The 18,969-nt window shown below is 44.3% G+C and overlaps 1 protein-coding gene across 1 annotated transcript in view; it reads right to left on the minus strand.

Moving 5' to 3' along the window:
• Positions 1 to 505: 505 nt before the first annotated feature.
• Positions 506 to 18,969, minus strand: part of CLEC16A (C-type lectin domain containing 16A) — a 1,483,716-nt gene continuing 1,465,252 nt past the window's right edge. The window contains exon 24 of the mRNA XM_082262146.1: positions 506 to 897. Within this exon, the coding sequence (XP_082118272.1) occupies positions 521 to 897 (377 nt within the window). The 3' untranslated portion in view covers positions 506 to 520. The remainder of the gene's footprint in view (positions 898 to 18,969) is intronic.

An 18,969-nucleotide genomic window follows, 5' to 3' on the forward strand; every position in this document is an offset into this window, starting at 1 on the left:
CATACATTAGATTACCTTTAATTGGTTATGGGTTTTCCTTTTTCTTTTAGTTCTTTACTGAATATGCCCAATAGTGTTACCATGGGGTACTCCTTTAAAATAGCTTATTTTAGCTGCCTACATTGATTAAGTGTTTAAGCTATGGAAAAAGAATTCACTATCAAAATATAGGCTTTAAAAAGTGATGAACAAGAGTGTTTTTTTTTTACAGCTGATAAGAATATTGAACTGTTTGCTACTAGAAATATTTGCCATTGACACAGTAGCATGTAGACATTTACATAGCAAGACTGAATGCAGCATTTTCAGAAACAGGTCAGTAGCTCTTAAACATGGATGTGCATTAATATCTAGAATTGGCTTTTAGGCGACAGTAATGGGAGGGATCCAGGCAATTTCTACACGTATTCCTCAGTCCAAAAGGAAATAAAAATTTGTATAAGTTCTGTTTACTTGCAAGACTCAATAATCCTGACAATATGAATTTTTCAAAGGACATATTTTAATTTGTATTATGCTGTTACAGTCTATCATCATCTTCTACTGTGTTGCCATCAGCATTTTCTGTGATGTTAAATTTAGCATTTTCATCTTTCTGTAGGTCATTGCCAGATTCCAGTGAAGATTCCAAAATACAACTGAGGGTGTGAATACTGAATGGATCAACAGGAGGGACCAAAGTAAGAGATTCAATGCTGAGAGCATCAGTGTTATCAACAGATATTAAAGAAATTGTTGGCTGCAGTGCTGGAGTTAGGCTAGGAGCCAAGTTGCTGATCTCACTGTCTGGTTTTCGAAAGAAACACTTCCTAATTCTGGTGGAAGATGATGGACTCTCTTCAGTAGTCTCCATTTGATTGTAAACTGTGACTGGAGGTTGGTCAAGAATGGAACCATCTGCAAAAGGAAATAAAAAAACTAATGAGGGAGAATTCAACAACTCTATTCATTTGTAAAAGGGAGTTCACTAGTCACACATAAACTAAATTTATTCAGGAGTTTTGTACAGAAGAGTTGAGAGAACCCTTTCCCTTCTGTGAAAAGGCCCTTATTTGGCAACTCAGATGTGACATTAAATACACATTGCAGTCTTAAATGTTCATTAAAGACCACCCCCTTACAATTACATAACTAACCCAAATTATGTAAGTGTTCTTGATTTTGCACAGGATTTATTGACAATATAGTTTATTAGTAAACAAAATACACTAAAATTGTTATTAGCACAGATAAAAAAAAAAAATAAAACATGTGAGCAGATTTTAAAAAGTGACCTGTTATTTCTGAAAATAATACCCCCCCCCCCCCCCCACCAAAACTGGCACACATTTGCCAATGAAATATGAGTCCAACAAAAAGTAATAAGGTAACAAACTAAAAACCTTGGTATATCAGCTATTTACTGTTAAACAAATTAAAACCCTAAATTGTTCATAAACCTTTGTGTTCGAGGATACATCATGTGAGAAGAAGCATAGTGGGTTTTAAGTTGACCTGTGTGAAGTAAATGTGACTTAATCCAGCCATAATAAGATCAAAATTTGTCTGGTTTAGCAGGAAGCAGCTGAACTTCAATTCATTTATGGGCAGGCTGGTTGTACTGAAGTCGATCTATAGACTTGGGTACAACCAGCATGTTGGATTTTTTTACATGCGATTATTGCCGGCGGCTATAGCCACTAGCAATAAATACTGTGTTCTCCTGACTGGAAAGGCTCCTTTTGCCCCCTACCCGCCAGGAGAATACAATAGCTCCGTGGGTGGGATGCAAGCTTTTTTTCTTTGGCCTGCCTTATGTCTGCAAGTTAAATGATGACATAGAAAGCTAAATTCTGATTCAAGAAATAAATATGTTACCTGTCTCTGCACTGTGGAAGATATATTGTACATATCAAAACTGGGTGTAGAGAAGTAAAAATCCTTTGGTAGATAAAACTGTAAACATATACTGCACAAGGGTGATAGCTCCATATTTTGCTTAGAAGTTTAATCACTTTATTACTGGGCACTTTAACTCTCTTCCTGACCAGGCTTTCAGCACTGTTGCACTTTGAATGACAATTGAGTAGTCATGCAACACTGTACCCATATGATATCTTTATTTAAAATGATTCACACAAACACAGCTTTCTTTTGGTGGAATTTAATCAGCACTTGTTTTTTTATTTTTTGGCAAACAAACAAAAAAAGACCAACAATTTTGAAAAAACAAACCCCACCTTTTTCTTAGTTCTGTTATAAAATTTTGCAAAAAAACTGAATTTTTGTAAAATCTTACCTGTAAAATTCCTTTCTCTGAGTCCTCCGACAGTCGCCGCCTCCTCTAAGTCATCACTGTTGGGTATTGTCTTCCCAACCGCAGGAATAGCTAGGCATATAGACTTAGTCCAAAGACAAAAGGCATTAGCATATACACACCCATGGGGGCTGTCCCATCTGGTCAATACCCCCCCTGCATCACCACTCCCAACTCAGTTTGGTAGCATAGCAGTAGGTAATAAGAACCCCAAAAGAGGGGTGGGGGCGGCGACTGTCGGAGGACTCAGAGAAAGGAATTTTACAGGTAAGATTTTACAAAAATTTCATTTTCTCTTACGTCCTCCTACAGTCGCCGCCTCCTCTAAGTCATCACTGTTGGGATGTCCCAAAGCAGTATAGACATGAGGGGTGGGAGACGCAACCGTAGAAAAGGCAACGCAGTACCCACATCAGAGAAAGGAATCTTACATGCACTGTAAGAGAACCAACTGGGCAACAGAAAAAACAATGCTCAACAGGAGCAACAGGCCAAAAAAGCAAATTCCAACAGCCAGGGACCCCGAAAAAAGTCAAGGGTCCATCGTGGCACTGCCGCACTGAGAACTTTGCGGCCAAAAGAAGCATCAGCTGATGCCAGAACATCTACTTTGTAGAATTTGGAAAAGGTGTACACCGACGACCAAGTCGCCGCCTTGCACACCTGGGCCACCGAGGCCCGATGCCAATAGGCCCAGGATGCACTCAAAGACCTGGTAGAGTGCGCCTTAACAGGGAAGGGCGGAACCCGTTCCTTCAAGGCATAAGCCTGCTCAATGGTCTGTCTGATCCATTTGGCAATAGTTGCTGCGGACGCAGCCATGCCCTTCCGAGGTCCCTCAGGAAGGACAAAGAGGGAATCCGTCTTCCGAAAAGACTCCGTAGACGACAGGTAAACCCTGATCGCCCTGACAACATCCAAGGAATGTAAGGCAACCTCCTTTGGATGTTTAGGCTTCGTACAAAGCGAAGGCAGGACAATGTCCTCATTAAGGTGGAACTCAGAGATCACCTTGGGAAGGAAGGATGGGGGTGGTCGCAAAACCACCTTATCCTTGTGAATTATCAAGTAAGGGGAGCGGCAAGACAACGCCGCCAGCTCCGACATCCTGAGAGCCGAAGTGATCGCCACTAGAAAAGCAACCTTTTTCGACAGTAGAGGCAACGATATCTCCCTGATGTTTTCAAAGGGAGCACGCTGCAACACGGACAGAACCAAGTTCAAGTCCCATGGAGGTAAGGGCTCCTTTCTGGGAGGAGCCAAATGTCGCACACCTTGAAGGAAGGTGCGCACCAAAGAATGAGATGCCACAGGGCGTTGGAAAAGGACAACCAGTGCAGACACCTGGCCCTTTATCGTGGCCAGCGCCAGGCGCTGGTCCACCCCAGACTGGAGGAAATCCAACGCTCTCGACACCGAGTAAGAACGAGGGGAGAACCCCCTGGACTAACACCAGGCGAAATACGCTTTCCAGGTACGGTAATAGATCTTACCAGAGGAGGACTTCCTAGCCTTAAACAGGGTAGGGATAACCTCAGGGGAGAGACCCTTGTTCCTCAAGACCCGGGTCTCTCTCAACAGCCAGGCCGTTAAAGCCAGCGACTGTAAAGCAGGATGGAAGATCGGAACTTGAGACAGGAGATCTTCCCGCAGAGGCAGACGTCACGGAGGCGCCACTGCCAAGTGAACAACGTCGGCATACCAGGACCGGCGAGGCCAGACCGGAGCCACCAGAATCACCAGGTGTGGTTCCAAGGCCAACCTGCGGAGGAACCTGGATAGCAACTGAATCGGAGGAAAGGCGTACATCAGACGATACTGATGCCAAGGGGCCACCAAGGCATCCCAGACGTCCGCCAACGGATCGCGCGTTCTTGCCACGAACCTTCCCACCTTTTGGTTTAGCCGGGATGCGAACAGATCCACGTCCGGGGATCCCCACCTCGCACACAGCATCTGAAAGACCTCCGGGTGTAGGGACCATTCCCCCTGGTCCAGGGTCTGGTGGCTCAGATAGTCGGCCTGCCAATTTTCCACACCCGGAATGTGACCAGCTGAGATCGGCGGGACATGAGTCTCGGCCCCAGACAGAATGTCGGTCACCTCCCGGGCCGCTCGAGCACTCCTGGTGCCCCCCTGGTGGTTCATGTAAGCCACCGCGGTAGCATTGTCCGTCTGTACGCGGACAGGCAGGCCCCGGAGACGGTCCGACCACTGGAAGAGACAGAGTTTGATCGCTCGTAACTCCAGCACATTTATCGGGAGGGAGGACTCCTCCTCCGACCAAGTGCCCTGGGCAGACAGGTTGCCCAGGACTCCACCCCAGCCCGACAGGCTGGGGTTCGTGGTAACCACCGCCCACACCAGCGGACGGAAGGACTTGCCTTCCGCCACCGACGGGGACTGGAGCCACCACAGAAGAGCCAATCTGGTCTGATGACTCAAGGAGACATCCAGATCCAAGGACTGAGGCAGTCCGTCCCACCTGGCCAGGATCTCTGTCTGGAGAGCCCGCGTGTGGAACTGAGCCCAGAACCGGCCTGACTGCCCTGGGCCTTGAAGGGCTTGCCCTTGGATTAGTTCTGAAAGGCAGGAAAGGACCCCTGAGTGGATCTAGGCGCAGAACCCCGCCTGCCTCGAAAGGACTTGTGCTTCGGGTTCTGGGGCAGCATTTTGCTCTTGCCCCCCGTGACGCCTTTCACCAGGGTGTCCAACGCCTCGCCAAAAAGGCGAGAGCCAACATAGGGAAAATCAGCAACAGTTTTCCTTGAGGACTGGTCGGCCGACCAGCTCTTCAGCCATATCAGTCGCCGGTTAAGTACCGCGACACTAGAGAGGCGAGCCACCAAGGGGGCCTCATTCAATGCTGCATCACACAAGTACATGACTCCTTGGTGGATCTGATCCACCATTTCCAGCCGGGCAGGTGGTACATCATCAGACACGAGATTGCTCCTAAGCATCTTAGTCCAATCAGCCACCGCCCGAGCCACCAGAACGGACGCGAAAACGGGTTTGAGCAACGAACCCGCCACCGTATAGGAATGGCGAGCTAGAGACTCCAACCGCCGGTCCGTGGGATCCCGGAAAACCGGGGTATCCTCGGTAGGAACCAAGGTAGCCTTGTTCAACACGGCCACAGTGTGATCTACCTGTGGAGGCACACACCATCGCGATTCCGTAGCCAGCGCAAAAGGATAAAGTAATTTGAACCGACTAGGATCCAGGAATGGACGTTTCAACGTGCGCCACATTTCATTAACAGTGTAATTTAATTCCGCTGGGCAGGGGAAAACCTGCGCAGACTTGCGGGTCCTGTGCGTCCCAAATGAGGACACAACGCCCGGAGGACAGGGCTCATCCTCTAAATGTAAGGCGTCCTTTACAGACACAATCAACTCATCCATGGTCGCCCGTTCTTCAGGCGACCCCGGGGAGGAGGTATCAACCCCCTCCATCTCAGCCTCCCCCTCAGACCCCGGGGGATCCAAGGATGAGCGGGACCCTGAGAAGGGCACGCTCGGAGCAGCAGCAGCCATATCCCCAACTGAATCAGAAGAGAGAGACAACCTGGGCCTCTTTCTCGCAGCACGTTCAGACATCAGCATTTCCATATTTGCCACCAAAGTTGCCACCACAGCAGCCAGATCGGGTCGCAGCGGGCCCACAGGAGAACTGGGGCCCCCCACTAAAGCTGGAGGAAACTTGCTTTCCTGAGAATCCATTGCTCAAGTTATCAGAACAAACTACAGTGCAATACAAAGTACTGTCCCCTTTAAGAAACGCTGCGGTGTGCGCAGCCCACCGCTACTGCAACAGTGATAAAAGACCCCCAAAGGAGAAAAGAAACTGAGCTAGAAGCGATAGCACAGAGGGAAATTGAGAGTGATAACCTGCAGAGCGTTGCTACCGATATCCTGCTGCTGATGGAAAGGAAGCGCTGCTGGAGTAGCCTGGACTATATGCCAGACCCCGGGAAAATGGCTGCCCCATAGGGATGCATTGGAGGCTACGCCAAAATGGCCGCCGACATGCGGCCCGACCAATCGTTCCGCCGCCTACAAAATTGGCGGCGAATGGTGCCAAAATAACATGCAGGATCGCCCCAGAGGAGCTACACATGTTGGCCCATAGTAAAGATGGCGGACCGCGCGAAAATTCGCTGCTGCGGTCGCCGCACAATCAGAAACGTCTGCACCCCCAACAATGCACCTAAGTGACACAGGGACAGGGACCCCCGGGCACACACAGTATCTGCAAAAGCGATCCCCACAGGGATCGCACAGGGAGTCACACAGGCACAGACATGGGGAACACACAGCAACACAGACTGCCACCCCAGACAGAGGCCCCACACAGAAGTACTTACCTGTACCAGATGGCGTGGGGAGCCTCTAAGCACGGAAAGCCTCTGTCCTCATCTGACAGAGTGCCGTGAGCCAGGGACATTACGCTGCAGCACCACAGACGAGTCCTGTGAGGTAGCCACCTCACGGCTGCATCCCTGTAGCGAACAGGGATGGGTCGTTCGTAATGCCAGGGCGAACCATAGCTGAATGCTTGATGGCGGGCTGGGGGTCCATCTGACCCTTTTGCTCTGGAGAACCAGGGCGGTCAGTCCGAATCCCAGCACCGCATGATCCATCTTCATCCGAAGAGAAGACTAACACTAGAAGCTGACAAAATAAACAGCTAGTAAAGTAAGAGAAAAAACTAACATTTTCAAAGAAAATCAAATAAAAGATTAGGAAGGCTGTGACTGAAGCCCCAGCACAAGGTAAGCCTGACTATTCCTGACGCTAGGCAGATAAAAACTGAGTTGGGAGTGGTGATGCAGGGGGGGTATTGACCAGATGGGACAGCCCCCATGGGTGTGTATATGCTAATGCCTTTTGTCTTTGGACTAAGTCTATATGCCTAGCTATTCCTGCGGATGGGAAGACAATACCCAAGAGTGATGACTTAGAGGAGGCGGCGACTGTCGGAGGACGTAAGAGAAAGTAGTTTTTCTCCTTCACTGATGTGCGCTGATGAGGCTTTACTGATGAGCACTGATGGGCACTGATAAGCGGAACTGATGGGCACTAATAGGTGTCACTGACATCGACACAATTCTAATCTTTTTGGCTCTATACACCACCACAATGGATTTGAAATGAAACAAACAAGATGTGCTTTAACTGCAGACTTTCCGTTTTAATTTGAGGGTATTTACATCCAAAACAGGTGAAAGGTGTAGGAATTAAAACAGTTTGAATATGTGCCTCCCACTTTTTAAGGGACCAAAAGTAATGGGACAATTAGCTGCTCAGCTGTTCTACGGCCAGGTGTGTGTTATTCTCTCATTATTCCATTTACAAGGAGCAGATAAAAGGTCCAGAGTTAATTTCAAGTGTGCTATTTGCATTTGGTATCTGTTGCTGTCAACTCTCAATATGAGATCCAAAGAGCTGTCACTATCAGTGAAGCAAGCCATCATTAGGCTGAAAAAACAAAACAAACCCATCAGAGATATAGCAAAAACATTAGGTGTGGCCAAAATCAACTGTTTGGAATATTAAAAAGAAAGAACGCACCGGTGAGCTCAGCAACACCAAAAGACCCGAAAGACCACGGAAAACAACTGCGGTGGATGTCCGAAGAATTATTTCATTGGTGAAGAGAACACCCTTCACAACAGTTGGCCAGATCAAGAACACTCTCCAGGAGGTAGGTGTATGTGTGTCAAAGTCAACAATCATGAGAAGACTTCAGACTTCACCAGAGTGAATACAGAGGGTTCACCACAAGATGTAAACCATTGGTGAGCCTCAAAAACAGGAAGGCCAGATTAGAGTTTGCCAAACAACATCTAAAAAAGCCTGCACAGTTCTGGAACAACATCCTATGGACAGATGAAACCAAGATCAATTTGTTATAGGAAGAGAAGTGTATGGAGAAGGAAAGGAACTGCTCATGATCCAAAGCATACCACCTCATCAGTGAAGCATGGTGGTGGTAGTATCATGCCGTGGGCATGTATGGCTGCCAATGGAACTAGTTCTCTTGTATTTATTGATGATGTGACTGATGACAAAAGCAGCAGGATGAATTCTGAAGTGTTTTGAGCAATATTATCTGCTCATATTCAGCCAAATGCTTCAGAACTCATTGGACGGCACTTCACAGTGCAGATGGACAATGACCCGAAGCATACTGCGAAAGCAACCAAAGAGTTTTTTAAGGGAAAGAAGTGGAATGTTATGCAATGGCCAAGTCAATCACCTGACCTGAATCAGTTTGAGCATGCATTTCACTTGCTGAAGACAAAACTGAAGGGAAAATGCCCCAAGAACAAGCAGGAACTGAAGACAGCTGCAGTAGAGGCCTGACAGAGATTCACCAGGGATGAAACCCAGCATCTGGTGATGTCTATGCGTTCCAGACTTCAGGCTGTAAATGACTGCAAAGGATTTGCAGCCAAGTATTAAAAAGTGAAAGTTTGATTTATGATTGTTAATCTGTCCCATTACTTTTGGTCCCATAAAAAATGGGAGGCACATATACAAACGGTTGTAATTCCTAGACCGTTCACCTGATTTTCAAAAAAGAAAGAGGTTGTGTTCCACAAGGGGCCTCAATCAGGGGTCCACTAGGGAGAGTAAGGATAGCCATATATAATAGACCTACATAGGAATCTGTCTTGGATGATGACCGTTGGTCGAGCAGAGGCATATAAAACAAAGAGAAAGAAGGGGGAGTGATTGATGACCAGACCAAAGTCTGTCAAGCACGACCCCAAAATACCAACTAAGGGCACTCCAGACAGATATTTGAAAAAATGTGCAAGATTTTATTTAGGCACGTATGCCTTAGTAATTTTAGTGAACAGACAAGAGAATTATGTATTTTAATGACTATGTTGTTATGTAGTGTTTGGTTCACCACCCTGATTCTCTTGTCTGTTCACTAAAATTACTAAGGCATACGTGCCTAAATAAAATCTTGCACATTTTTCAAATATCTGTCTGGAGTGCCCTTAGTTGGTATTTTGGGGTCGTGCTTGACAGACTTTGGTCTGGTCATCAATCACTCCCCCTTCTTTCTCTTTTTTGTTTTATCGTTCACCTGATTTGCATGTAAATACCCTCAAATTAAAGCTGAAAGTCTGCAGCTGAAAGCAAAAAGATTAGAATTGTGTCGATGTCCCAATATTTATGGACCTGACTGTAAAATGCTAAATTAATAAACAATAACTATTACTAATAAAGCTATTTAAATCCAATTCTATATTAGAGCCATGTGCCCTAAATGTTTTGAGTTGAAATATTCAGCAGGTTTCAAGTTTGAATATACCTCTCACAAAATGACTACTAATTTTAGGAAGGGTCTCTGTTCTGATGGGTATGATAATGTTTAGACAGACTTTGGCCTTTAAAACCTTTACATATATTAATATATTCATTGATCCTTATCTGCAATGCTCGAGTGGTCTTGCCCACATACTGAATGGCACTGTAAAAGATAAACCACACCCTTATATGATCAATATCATATGAACCAAGATGTACTATGTGAAGTAAAGGATTTTGTTCTAACAGTATTTTTACTTATGGTCTTACACATTTTATATTTTTGAGAAGGAAAAAAAGCCCTTCAGACCTTCAACGAAATCTTGGGGGGTGATATCACATTAAGGGCAATAAGATCCTTGAGATTTTGAGTTTTACAGAATGTAATTTTAGGACAATCTGATCATATAGGTCCCAAAACCCTATCATTTTAAAAACATTCAAACAGGCTCCCTATGGGTATACGCTTACCAGAAATGGTAAATCAAAAGGCAGGTTCTCTAAGATAAATCTTGTCCCCTTGATAGCATACTAGAACCAATATTCTCGCGTTGATTCAACGGTATTGGATAAAAAATATAAAACGCAATAGCGTAAAACCCAACACAAATGGAAAAACTTTTGGTGTTTTAAGTTTTTCCATTTGTGTTGGGTTTTACGCTATTGCGTTTTATATTTTTTATCCAATACCGTTGAATCAACGCGAGAATATTGGTTCCAGTCTGCTATCAAGGGGACTAGATTTATCCTAGAGAACCTGCCTTTTGATTTACCATTTCTGATAAGCGTATACCCATAGGGAGCCTGTTTGAATACTGTGATCCTGATACATATGGACTTTATGGACTTTATTTTCCATCATTCAAGCTAGCGCGACTTAATATAGAGATTCTGTTTAGGGTGTGGTCACACTTGAAGTTGCTGCTGTTTTTCTTTTCCATTAGCGTGGTTAATACCTTTTGTATTTTATTTTAAAAACATTTCCAGTGTTTTTGGAAGAGTTTATTACCTAGAACATAGTGATTAGAGAAGGTGGTGATGAAGTACATTTGATGGCCCCTATTGATCTGGGAGATGTGTGAAAGATATTTGTTCTATAGAGTGTCACACTCAATTCTGGATGCATCATTATTAACCTCATTCAATTTCTCCTCTTGATAACCTTTTTCAATAAAATGCAGTTTAAGAATCTGTGACTGGGTTTTATCATTTTAAAATCTGGAACAAATAGGTCTAATTCTAAAAAAACTGTCCTTTCGGAAAAATCTTAAAGCCAAGATGGATGATGACCCTGGGGATATATCTATTTCTGTTGGTTTCCTTAAAAAAGGTACACGTCACAAAATGATCCCCCTATCTCCGGATGGTCAAATCCAGAAAGTTAATTAGCTCACTACTATATTCATAAGACAATTGAATGCCACAGTTATTTTTATTCAATTCTTCCAAACAATTCTCAAAGATTCAACATCTCCTTTCCATAAAAAGAGATCATCTATGTACCCACCTCCAAATGGTCAACTGAGAAGGTGTCTGATCATAGACAACAGCCTCCTCCCACTTTGGCAAAAGAAAGGAGCTGTAAAATAAACTGTCTTGGTTGATCTATCAAGGAGGAGTCTTTGGATAAATAATATTCTGCTGCTTTTAATCCTAAATTATGTGGGATTATAGAATACAGGGAAGCTACATCAGCTGTCGCCACCAGACAATGTTAAGTGATATCTTTCAAACAAAATGCTGGGGTGCCCCCCACTAGTGGCTGTAGCTGGAAAAATCTATATATTTACCAATCCTAAACGTAACAGAGTTGATACCACTAACTATGGGTTGATCTGGTCAATTCTGTGCGTCCTTATGAATTTTAGGTAAACAATACAGAATGGGCACCCCAAGAGCTTTTGGGATGAGAAAGTTCCTTTCTTTTTTGGTTAGAAATCGACTCCTATATCCAGATTGAATAATAGTCCCCAGCTGTCTCTTAAAAGATAGAGTAGGGTCCTTCATCAAGGAATACATTTTGTCATCTGTAACAATATTTTCAAGTTTTCTAACATAGTCAGTTTTGTTCAAAACAATAATACCTCCCCCCTTATCAGCAGGACCTATTACCAGATTGTTCCTCTTACATAAGGTTGGTATACCTTCATGTAAATTTATATCCCTTTTATTTTTGATCTTTAATTCCCCCATATCTTTAGCTACCAGATCTTGAAAAACAGATAAACTTTCTAGTATATTTCAATGTTTTAAATGTTGTGGCATTAGTCAGGCCAGAATGTTTATTACAAGAATTACCATTGTTAAACTCTCTAGTGATGGGATCTTTTAAAAAGTACCTTTCCTCCAGAATTTCTGCAAGTCAATAAAGGTCTCAAATGTATCCATTAAGTCCACGTGATGGGGCACATTTTAATCCTTTGAGAGTAATTTTTTCAGCCCTTGTTAACTCAACCCCACTTAAGTAAAAAATTCATTGATCTGTCAGCACCTCTTTCTCTTTGGATTGTTTCTGCCTTCCTCCTTTTGTTCCTCCCCTGGCCCTCCCCTTCTGACGTTTTGATGTCCCCTTAAAAATAACATACCGGTTTCCCAGAATTCCAACCTGGTCTAGGAAACCATCCTTGTTGCCCAGGGTTGTATCTGCCAGGGGCCTCAAACTCACCTTAAACTTCTACATCTGATTTATCAAATCCCTCAAGAGGTGTAAATCTATTACTAAGCGAAAGTTGATTCCGTCCATATGGAGTAATAGGTTGTTCATATCCACCTGTATAGTCTATATTGTCAAATTGTTTAATGGGTCTTTGAATAGGATCCTACCCTCTGGAGTTGCTATTATTCAGAGCCATTTGAGACCTTGTGAGTCCAATAGGCTGGTTCTAGACAACCGCAGAAAACCTGGAGGTGTCAGATATACATGCGGGTTTAATCCCTGGACAGTGTAGGGACTCGCATCAAGTGTAGAGCATTTAAAGAACACAGACAGTCACTTTTCTTCCTTTTAAGGGCTTTCCTAGCCCATGTTTATTAAAAAAAAGTTTATCAAGCAGAAAAATAACAGGGTTTCCCTTGCAAGGGTTTTCAGCATTTCAATCTTAAATCAAAAACAAACGCCGTTTATTGAAGAAAAGTTAATCAAGCAGAAAAATAATACGATTTTTGTAAGATCTTCCTGTAAAATCTTTTTCTCTGATGTCCATTGACAGACGCAGCCTCTTCTTCATGAGCTGTGTGGGTTATGCTGCCACCTGCAGAAGTAGTCTAGGCAGTACGTTAGTACAAAGTTTTTACATATACACGCCCATGGGGCTGTCCCTCCAGACATAACCCTTACAGACATAGCCCAGCACATCAGTTTAGTTGCAAGCAGTGAAGACAAAAAACCATCTCCAACAGAGGGGTGGGTGCTGCGTCTGTCGATGGGCATCAGAGAAAAAGATTTTACGGTAAGATCTTACAAAAATCTTATTTTCTCTTTTGTCTATTGACAGACGCAGCCTCATCTTCATGAGCCGGAAGGCGACGTCCCAAAGCAGTATATGCATGGGGCGTGGGAAAAACGCAAGCAGAAAGTAACGTAAACTCCAAAGGCTAAACCTAGCCAACATGAAGCTCAACCAAAACAACATGAGCTCACCCAGGTAAAAGACCCCTAAGAGAATAATAAAAAAACATTCTCTTATGAAACAGCAGCCTGTAAAACCTTGCGGCCAAAAGAGGCATCCGAAGAAGCCAACAGATCACCTTGCAAAATTTGGTAAAGGTGTGCACAGACGACCAAGTCGCTGCCTTACAAACCTGTAAGACTGAGGCCTGATGGTGAAAAGCCCAAAAGGCACTGAGCGCTCTAGTAGAATGAGCCTTCACAGGGAAAGGAGGAACCTGACCCTTGAGTGAATAGGCCTGAACAACCGTCTGCCTGATCCATCTCAAAATGGTCGCAGCGGATGCCGCCAAACCTTTGCGAGGACCGTCCATAAGGACCAAGAGAGAGTCCGATTTCCTAAAGGACTCAGTAACCGTCAGATAAACTCTTATTGCCCAAACCACATCCAGAGAGTGCAAGGCAATTTCCTTGGGATGTTTAGGCTTAGGACATAAGGAAGGCAACACGATGTCTTCATGAAGGTGAAAATCCAACACCACCTTAGGGAGAAAAGATGGTTTTGGCCGGAGGACCACTTTATCCCTGCGGACCACCAAATAAGGCGGACAGGATAGCACTGCCAACTCAGACTCTGCGAGCAGAAGTAATAGCCACAAGAAAGGGAACCTTCTCTGACAAGGAAATCAGAGAAATCTCCCTGATATTCTAAAAGGGAAGCTTTTGAAGAACAGACAAAACCAGATTAAGATCCCATGGCGATAACTGGGAGCTCCTCGGAGGAGCCACATGACGCACCCCCGGAAGAAAGTGCGAATCAAGCAGGTCATCGCGTCCCGGCAAGTCATCCGCTGGCCAACGGACGTTGAAAGTAAACAACCAAGGCCGACACCTGGTACCCAACGCTAAAGTGCTGCTCAACCCCTTTTTGTAATAAGGCCAAAACTCTAGCAATAGAAAACAAGCGAGGGTGTAGCTGCAACGATTCATACCATGAAATGTACGATCTCTACGTGCAATGATAGATCGATCTTCCTGGAAGATGACATCCTGGCCTTCAAAAGGGTAGGAATCACCGAGTCAGACTGACCTCTATCCCTCCACACTTTGCTTTCAACAGCCAAGCCGTTAAAGCCAGCGACCGTAAAGCAGGATGGAAGATCGGTCCTTGAGACAGTAGATCTTCCCGCAGAGGAAGTCTCAATGGAGGGTCTACGACCATATTTACCAGGTCTTCGTACCAAGACCGCCGAGGCCATTCTGGTTCCACCAGAACGCCTGGAATGCCTTCCATGGCCACCTGGCAAAGAAACCTCGGCAGGAGTATGAGCGGAGAGAAGGCATAAATCAGCCGATACTGGCTCCAAGGAGCCTCCAAAGCGCCCTTTGGCGTCGGCAAGAGGACCCGGAGACCTGCTCCAGAATACTGATCGCAAAGGAAGTCCCCTGGGCACAGAGCTTCCCCAGCACTCCACTCCATCCTGACAGGCTGGTGACCACCATCCAAAACACAGGCAGGAAGGACTTGCCCTGGCACAGGTTAGGTGAAGAGCCGACTTTGTAAGATGGCTCAAGCAAATCTTCTGGTCCAATGACTGAGGATCTCTGTTCCATTTTGCAAGAATCTCCTTTTGCAAAGGTCTTGAGCGAGACGGGACTGCTTCGAAGGTTGAAACCATCAGACTCAGGGCCCTCATGCAGGCCCGCAAGGAGGACTGATCAGTCGCCATCAGCAACCTGACTGCTTTTTGCAGCTTCTGGAGTTTGTTCAGGGGGAGAAAGACCCTCACCAGAGCCGAGAGTCCCAGAAAAGGGGCACGGGCGTGGCTAGGCCTAGTGCGGGACTATAACCTGCTCACGCTCGTAGGCCAGGCTGGGCGGGACCATAAGGTTTTTGATTATCCAGTGCAAAGCCCCAGCCAGCATCATTGCTTGTAGATCACCAGGAAATTCTTTCCTGAACACTAGCTAGCAAGTGAGTAAAGAGAAATAAAAGAAAATATTCTGAAAAGAATACAAAAGACTGAAACCTGAGTTCCAGCAGGAAACCTAGGTCCTACTACTTCTCTAGGCAGAAACAAACTGATGTGCTGGCTGTGTCTGTGAGGGTTATGTCTGGAGGGACAGCCCCGTGGGCATGTATATGTAAAAACTTTGTACTAACGTACTGCCTAGACTACTCCTGCAGGTGGCAGCATAACCCACACAGCTCATGAAGAAGAGGCTGCGTCTGTCAATGGACGATAGAGAAAACAGGGGTTTTCAGCATTTCAATCTTTTTCCTAACGCCTCTCACTTCTCCCCACAAGTGGATGTAATTGTGTGTACAGGTTTGGACACAGTTACTGGAATTGTCATAGAACCTCCGCAGGTAGAAACTCTGACTCACTTTCTAACCCCCTGACCCTACATGGGCTATTTGAACACCCTTTTTTTCTTTTCTCTCCTTCAAGTCGCAAAATTATAACCATAGATTAAAACCATGGTATATTCATCATTAGGTCAGAGCCCTATTCTGATCTCTCACAATGTCAGGGTTTTTTAAATTTTTGTTTTTTATTGCTTTTTATTGGTTGAGTCACATGGACTTGTGTCTTTTTTCAATCTAACTATGTAACTATGTATGTAAATATGCCTGAAAACGAACATCTCTTCTGAGATGAAAAGCCCCTTTTCGTCTTTCTACAAGAAACTCACTTTCAATCCTTAAAAATTCCAAACCTATAACATAAATATTTCCTTAAGGTTTACCATGCCACCAACCCAGTAGCTAAGACCAAGGGGGTGTCTATTCTTATCAGTAAGTCAGCAGGGTTGAGCAGTAAGTCAGCAACTTACCGATCCGGAAGGCAGATTCCTATTCCTCAAGGGCACATGGGGGTCAACTCCTTTAACTTTAGCAAATTTTTATTTTCCAAATCCCGCACATCTATTTTTGCAGGCAGTTCATTGAGAAACTGAAGGGCTTTCCATCGGGCTGTATTGTACTTGGGGGAGATTTTAACGTTCCCCTAAATCCTCTCCAGGACACTTCATCTGGGAAATCCAGTCTAACATCGCAATCTAAAATGCATTAAAGTCCTACTCCAATCTTTAACCTTAACAGACTCTTGGTGCATGGTAAACCCGACGGGAAAGGATTATACTTACTAATCCGCGCCACATGATAAGTACTCAAAAAGTGACTGACACATTACGTAATTATTTCTTAGAAAACGACACAGACGGCCTTTTCCCTTTAACAATTTGGGAGGCTCACAAACCTGTCTTGAGAGAAGAATTTATTAGACATGGGGCTATATTTAAAAAAAAGAGTCCAAAAGACAAATTACAACTTTAGCCACTAAGATAGCTAACTTAGAGGCATGTATGTATAACAAAAGTGGTGCACTATTCCTGTGTGCTATTCAATAAAAAAATGAAAACTATGCAAACATAACATAAATCAATCAGTAAAATCATGTTAACTATAAATATAAATCCAAAATCCAATGTAACTGTGATAAAAACTTCTAATCACAGTCCAAAAGATGTGTAAAATATTTGTAAAAAAAGTGAAAAAAAAATTGGCTTCAGACCACCTCACCCTGAGGAAGTTACGTGACTGTGGTGCAACAAGTAGGAGGAGCTAGTGACAGCATCTTTTAGTTTACGTGCTGTGATCCGAACCGCTGATTGTCTGGCTGGCTGCCAGAGTCAGACGGCGGCTTTTTAATCTACTTGCTGTGATCCGAATAGCTGATTGTCTTGGCTGGGTGCCAGAGTCAGATTCAGAGAGAGCCACGTTTGAACAGATGATACCTGTTTACAGATACTTACCGTAATGTAAATGAGATATTTTTATTTATTACATTTTAACTTTATACTACACTATTTCATACTTCATACTACTATATTTCCCTTGTTTTTCTATTTATGTGGGAGCTTTGGATGTGAAGAAAATCACCACCCTATGAATACTAGATGAACTTCTAGAGATATCTTAAAAGCACATTGCAATGTGCTGCAGGTAAGCGCGCATTTTAGCAAATTTCACTGGTGGGAGAATTCTGTTTGGCACGTCACTTATTCCCAAGCACTTTTTTTCAATGTGTGCACAAAGTTTTGCATGAATGGATTTTTAATTAATTCACGGATTCATTCACTTATTTTACTCACACGTATCTTTTGTGGCAATATTGCACTACCTGTGTTTTTTTTTCATTTTACTTCTATATTTGGGAGCTGCTATTGAGAGAAGAGGTTAACAACATCCTATTATCATTGGTTGGAGAATTAAAGGATTTGTTTCTAATTATTTTCTGTAACTAAAGGTTTACAGGTGAGTGCACATTATAATTGGACGTATTGGTGGAAAAATTTCCGTTTCTATCTACACACCAAATATTTCTTCTAAATACAATGCCTTGCGAAAGTATTCGGCCCCCTTGAACTTTGCGACCTTTTGCCACATTTCAGGCTTCAAACATAAAGATATAAAACTGTATTTTTTTGTGAAGAATCAACAAGTGGGACACAATCACGAATGGAACGAAATTTTTTGGATATTTCAAACTTTGTTAACAAATAAAAAACTGAAAAATTGGGTGTGCAAAATTATTCAGCCCCTTTACTTTCAGTGCAGCAAACTCTCTCCAGAAGTTCAGTGAGGATCTCGGAATGATCCAATGTTGACCTAAATGACTAACGATGATAAAAATTGATTTTTGTAAGATCTTACCGTAAAATCCTTTTCTCTTAGCTCATTGACAGACGTAGTCCTCTTGATTAATATCAAATTGGGTTATGCTGCCCTCTACAGGAGTAGGACTAGGCAGAAGGAAAACGTTCTGGCCACACCATAGGGGCAGTCCCAGAGGGTATATCCTCTTCCTGTCTGCTGCAGGAAATCAGTTCTGTCACAAAGCAGTGTCAGAGAATTTAACCCAACCCAACTCAATGATAGAGGGGCGGGTACTACGTCTGTCAATGAGCTAAGAGAAAAGGATTTTACGGTAAGATCTTACAAAAATCTATTTTTCTCTGTCGCTCATTGACAGACGTAGTCCTCTTGATTAATATCAAATTGGGACGTCCCAAAGCAGTGCCACAAATGAGGGGTGGGAACAGAAATCAAAATCCAGAAGGCCCGACCGGAGCCAACCAGAAGTATCAAGGGACTTATCGAGCAAACAGATGAGACCTACCCAACAAACCCTCGAGGTAGACCAACAGTCTCCTCAAACAGCGGCCTGCAGGAACCTTGAGGCCAAAAGAGGCATCTGACGATGCCCACATAAACCCAGTGGTGGGATTCAAAAATTTTAGTAACCAGTTCCGACTTTCCCAGCAGAATGACCAGCGTGCCCCCTTTCAATGCACAGTGACCAGCGTCCCCCGTTTCAATGCACAGTGACCAGCGTGCCCCCTTTCAATGCACAGTGACCAGCGTGCCCCCTTTCAATGCAGAGAGACCAGCGTGCCCCCTTTCAATGCACAGTGACCAGCGTGCCCCCTTTCAATGCACAGTGACCAGCGTTCCCCCTTTCAATGCAGAGAGACCAGCGTGCCCCCTTTCAATGCACAGTGACCAGCGTTCCCCCTTTCAATGCAGAGAGACCAGCGTGCCCCCTTTCAATGCACAGTGACCAGCGTGCCCCCTTTCAATGCACAGTGACCAGCGTGCCCCCTTTCAATGCACAGTGACCAGTGTACATGCCCCCTTTAATGCACAGAGACCAGCGTGCCCCCCTTTC

This window comes from Pelophylax lessonae (assembly GCF_965119305.1).
Source record: "Pelophylax lessonae genome assembly, chromosome: 6".
In the NCBI taxonomy this organism is placed as follows: domain Eukaryota; kingdom Metazoa; phylum Chordata; class Amphibia; order Anura; family Ranidae; genus Pelophylax; species Pelophylax lessonae.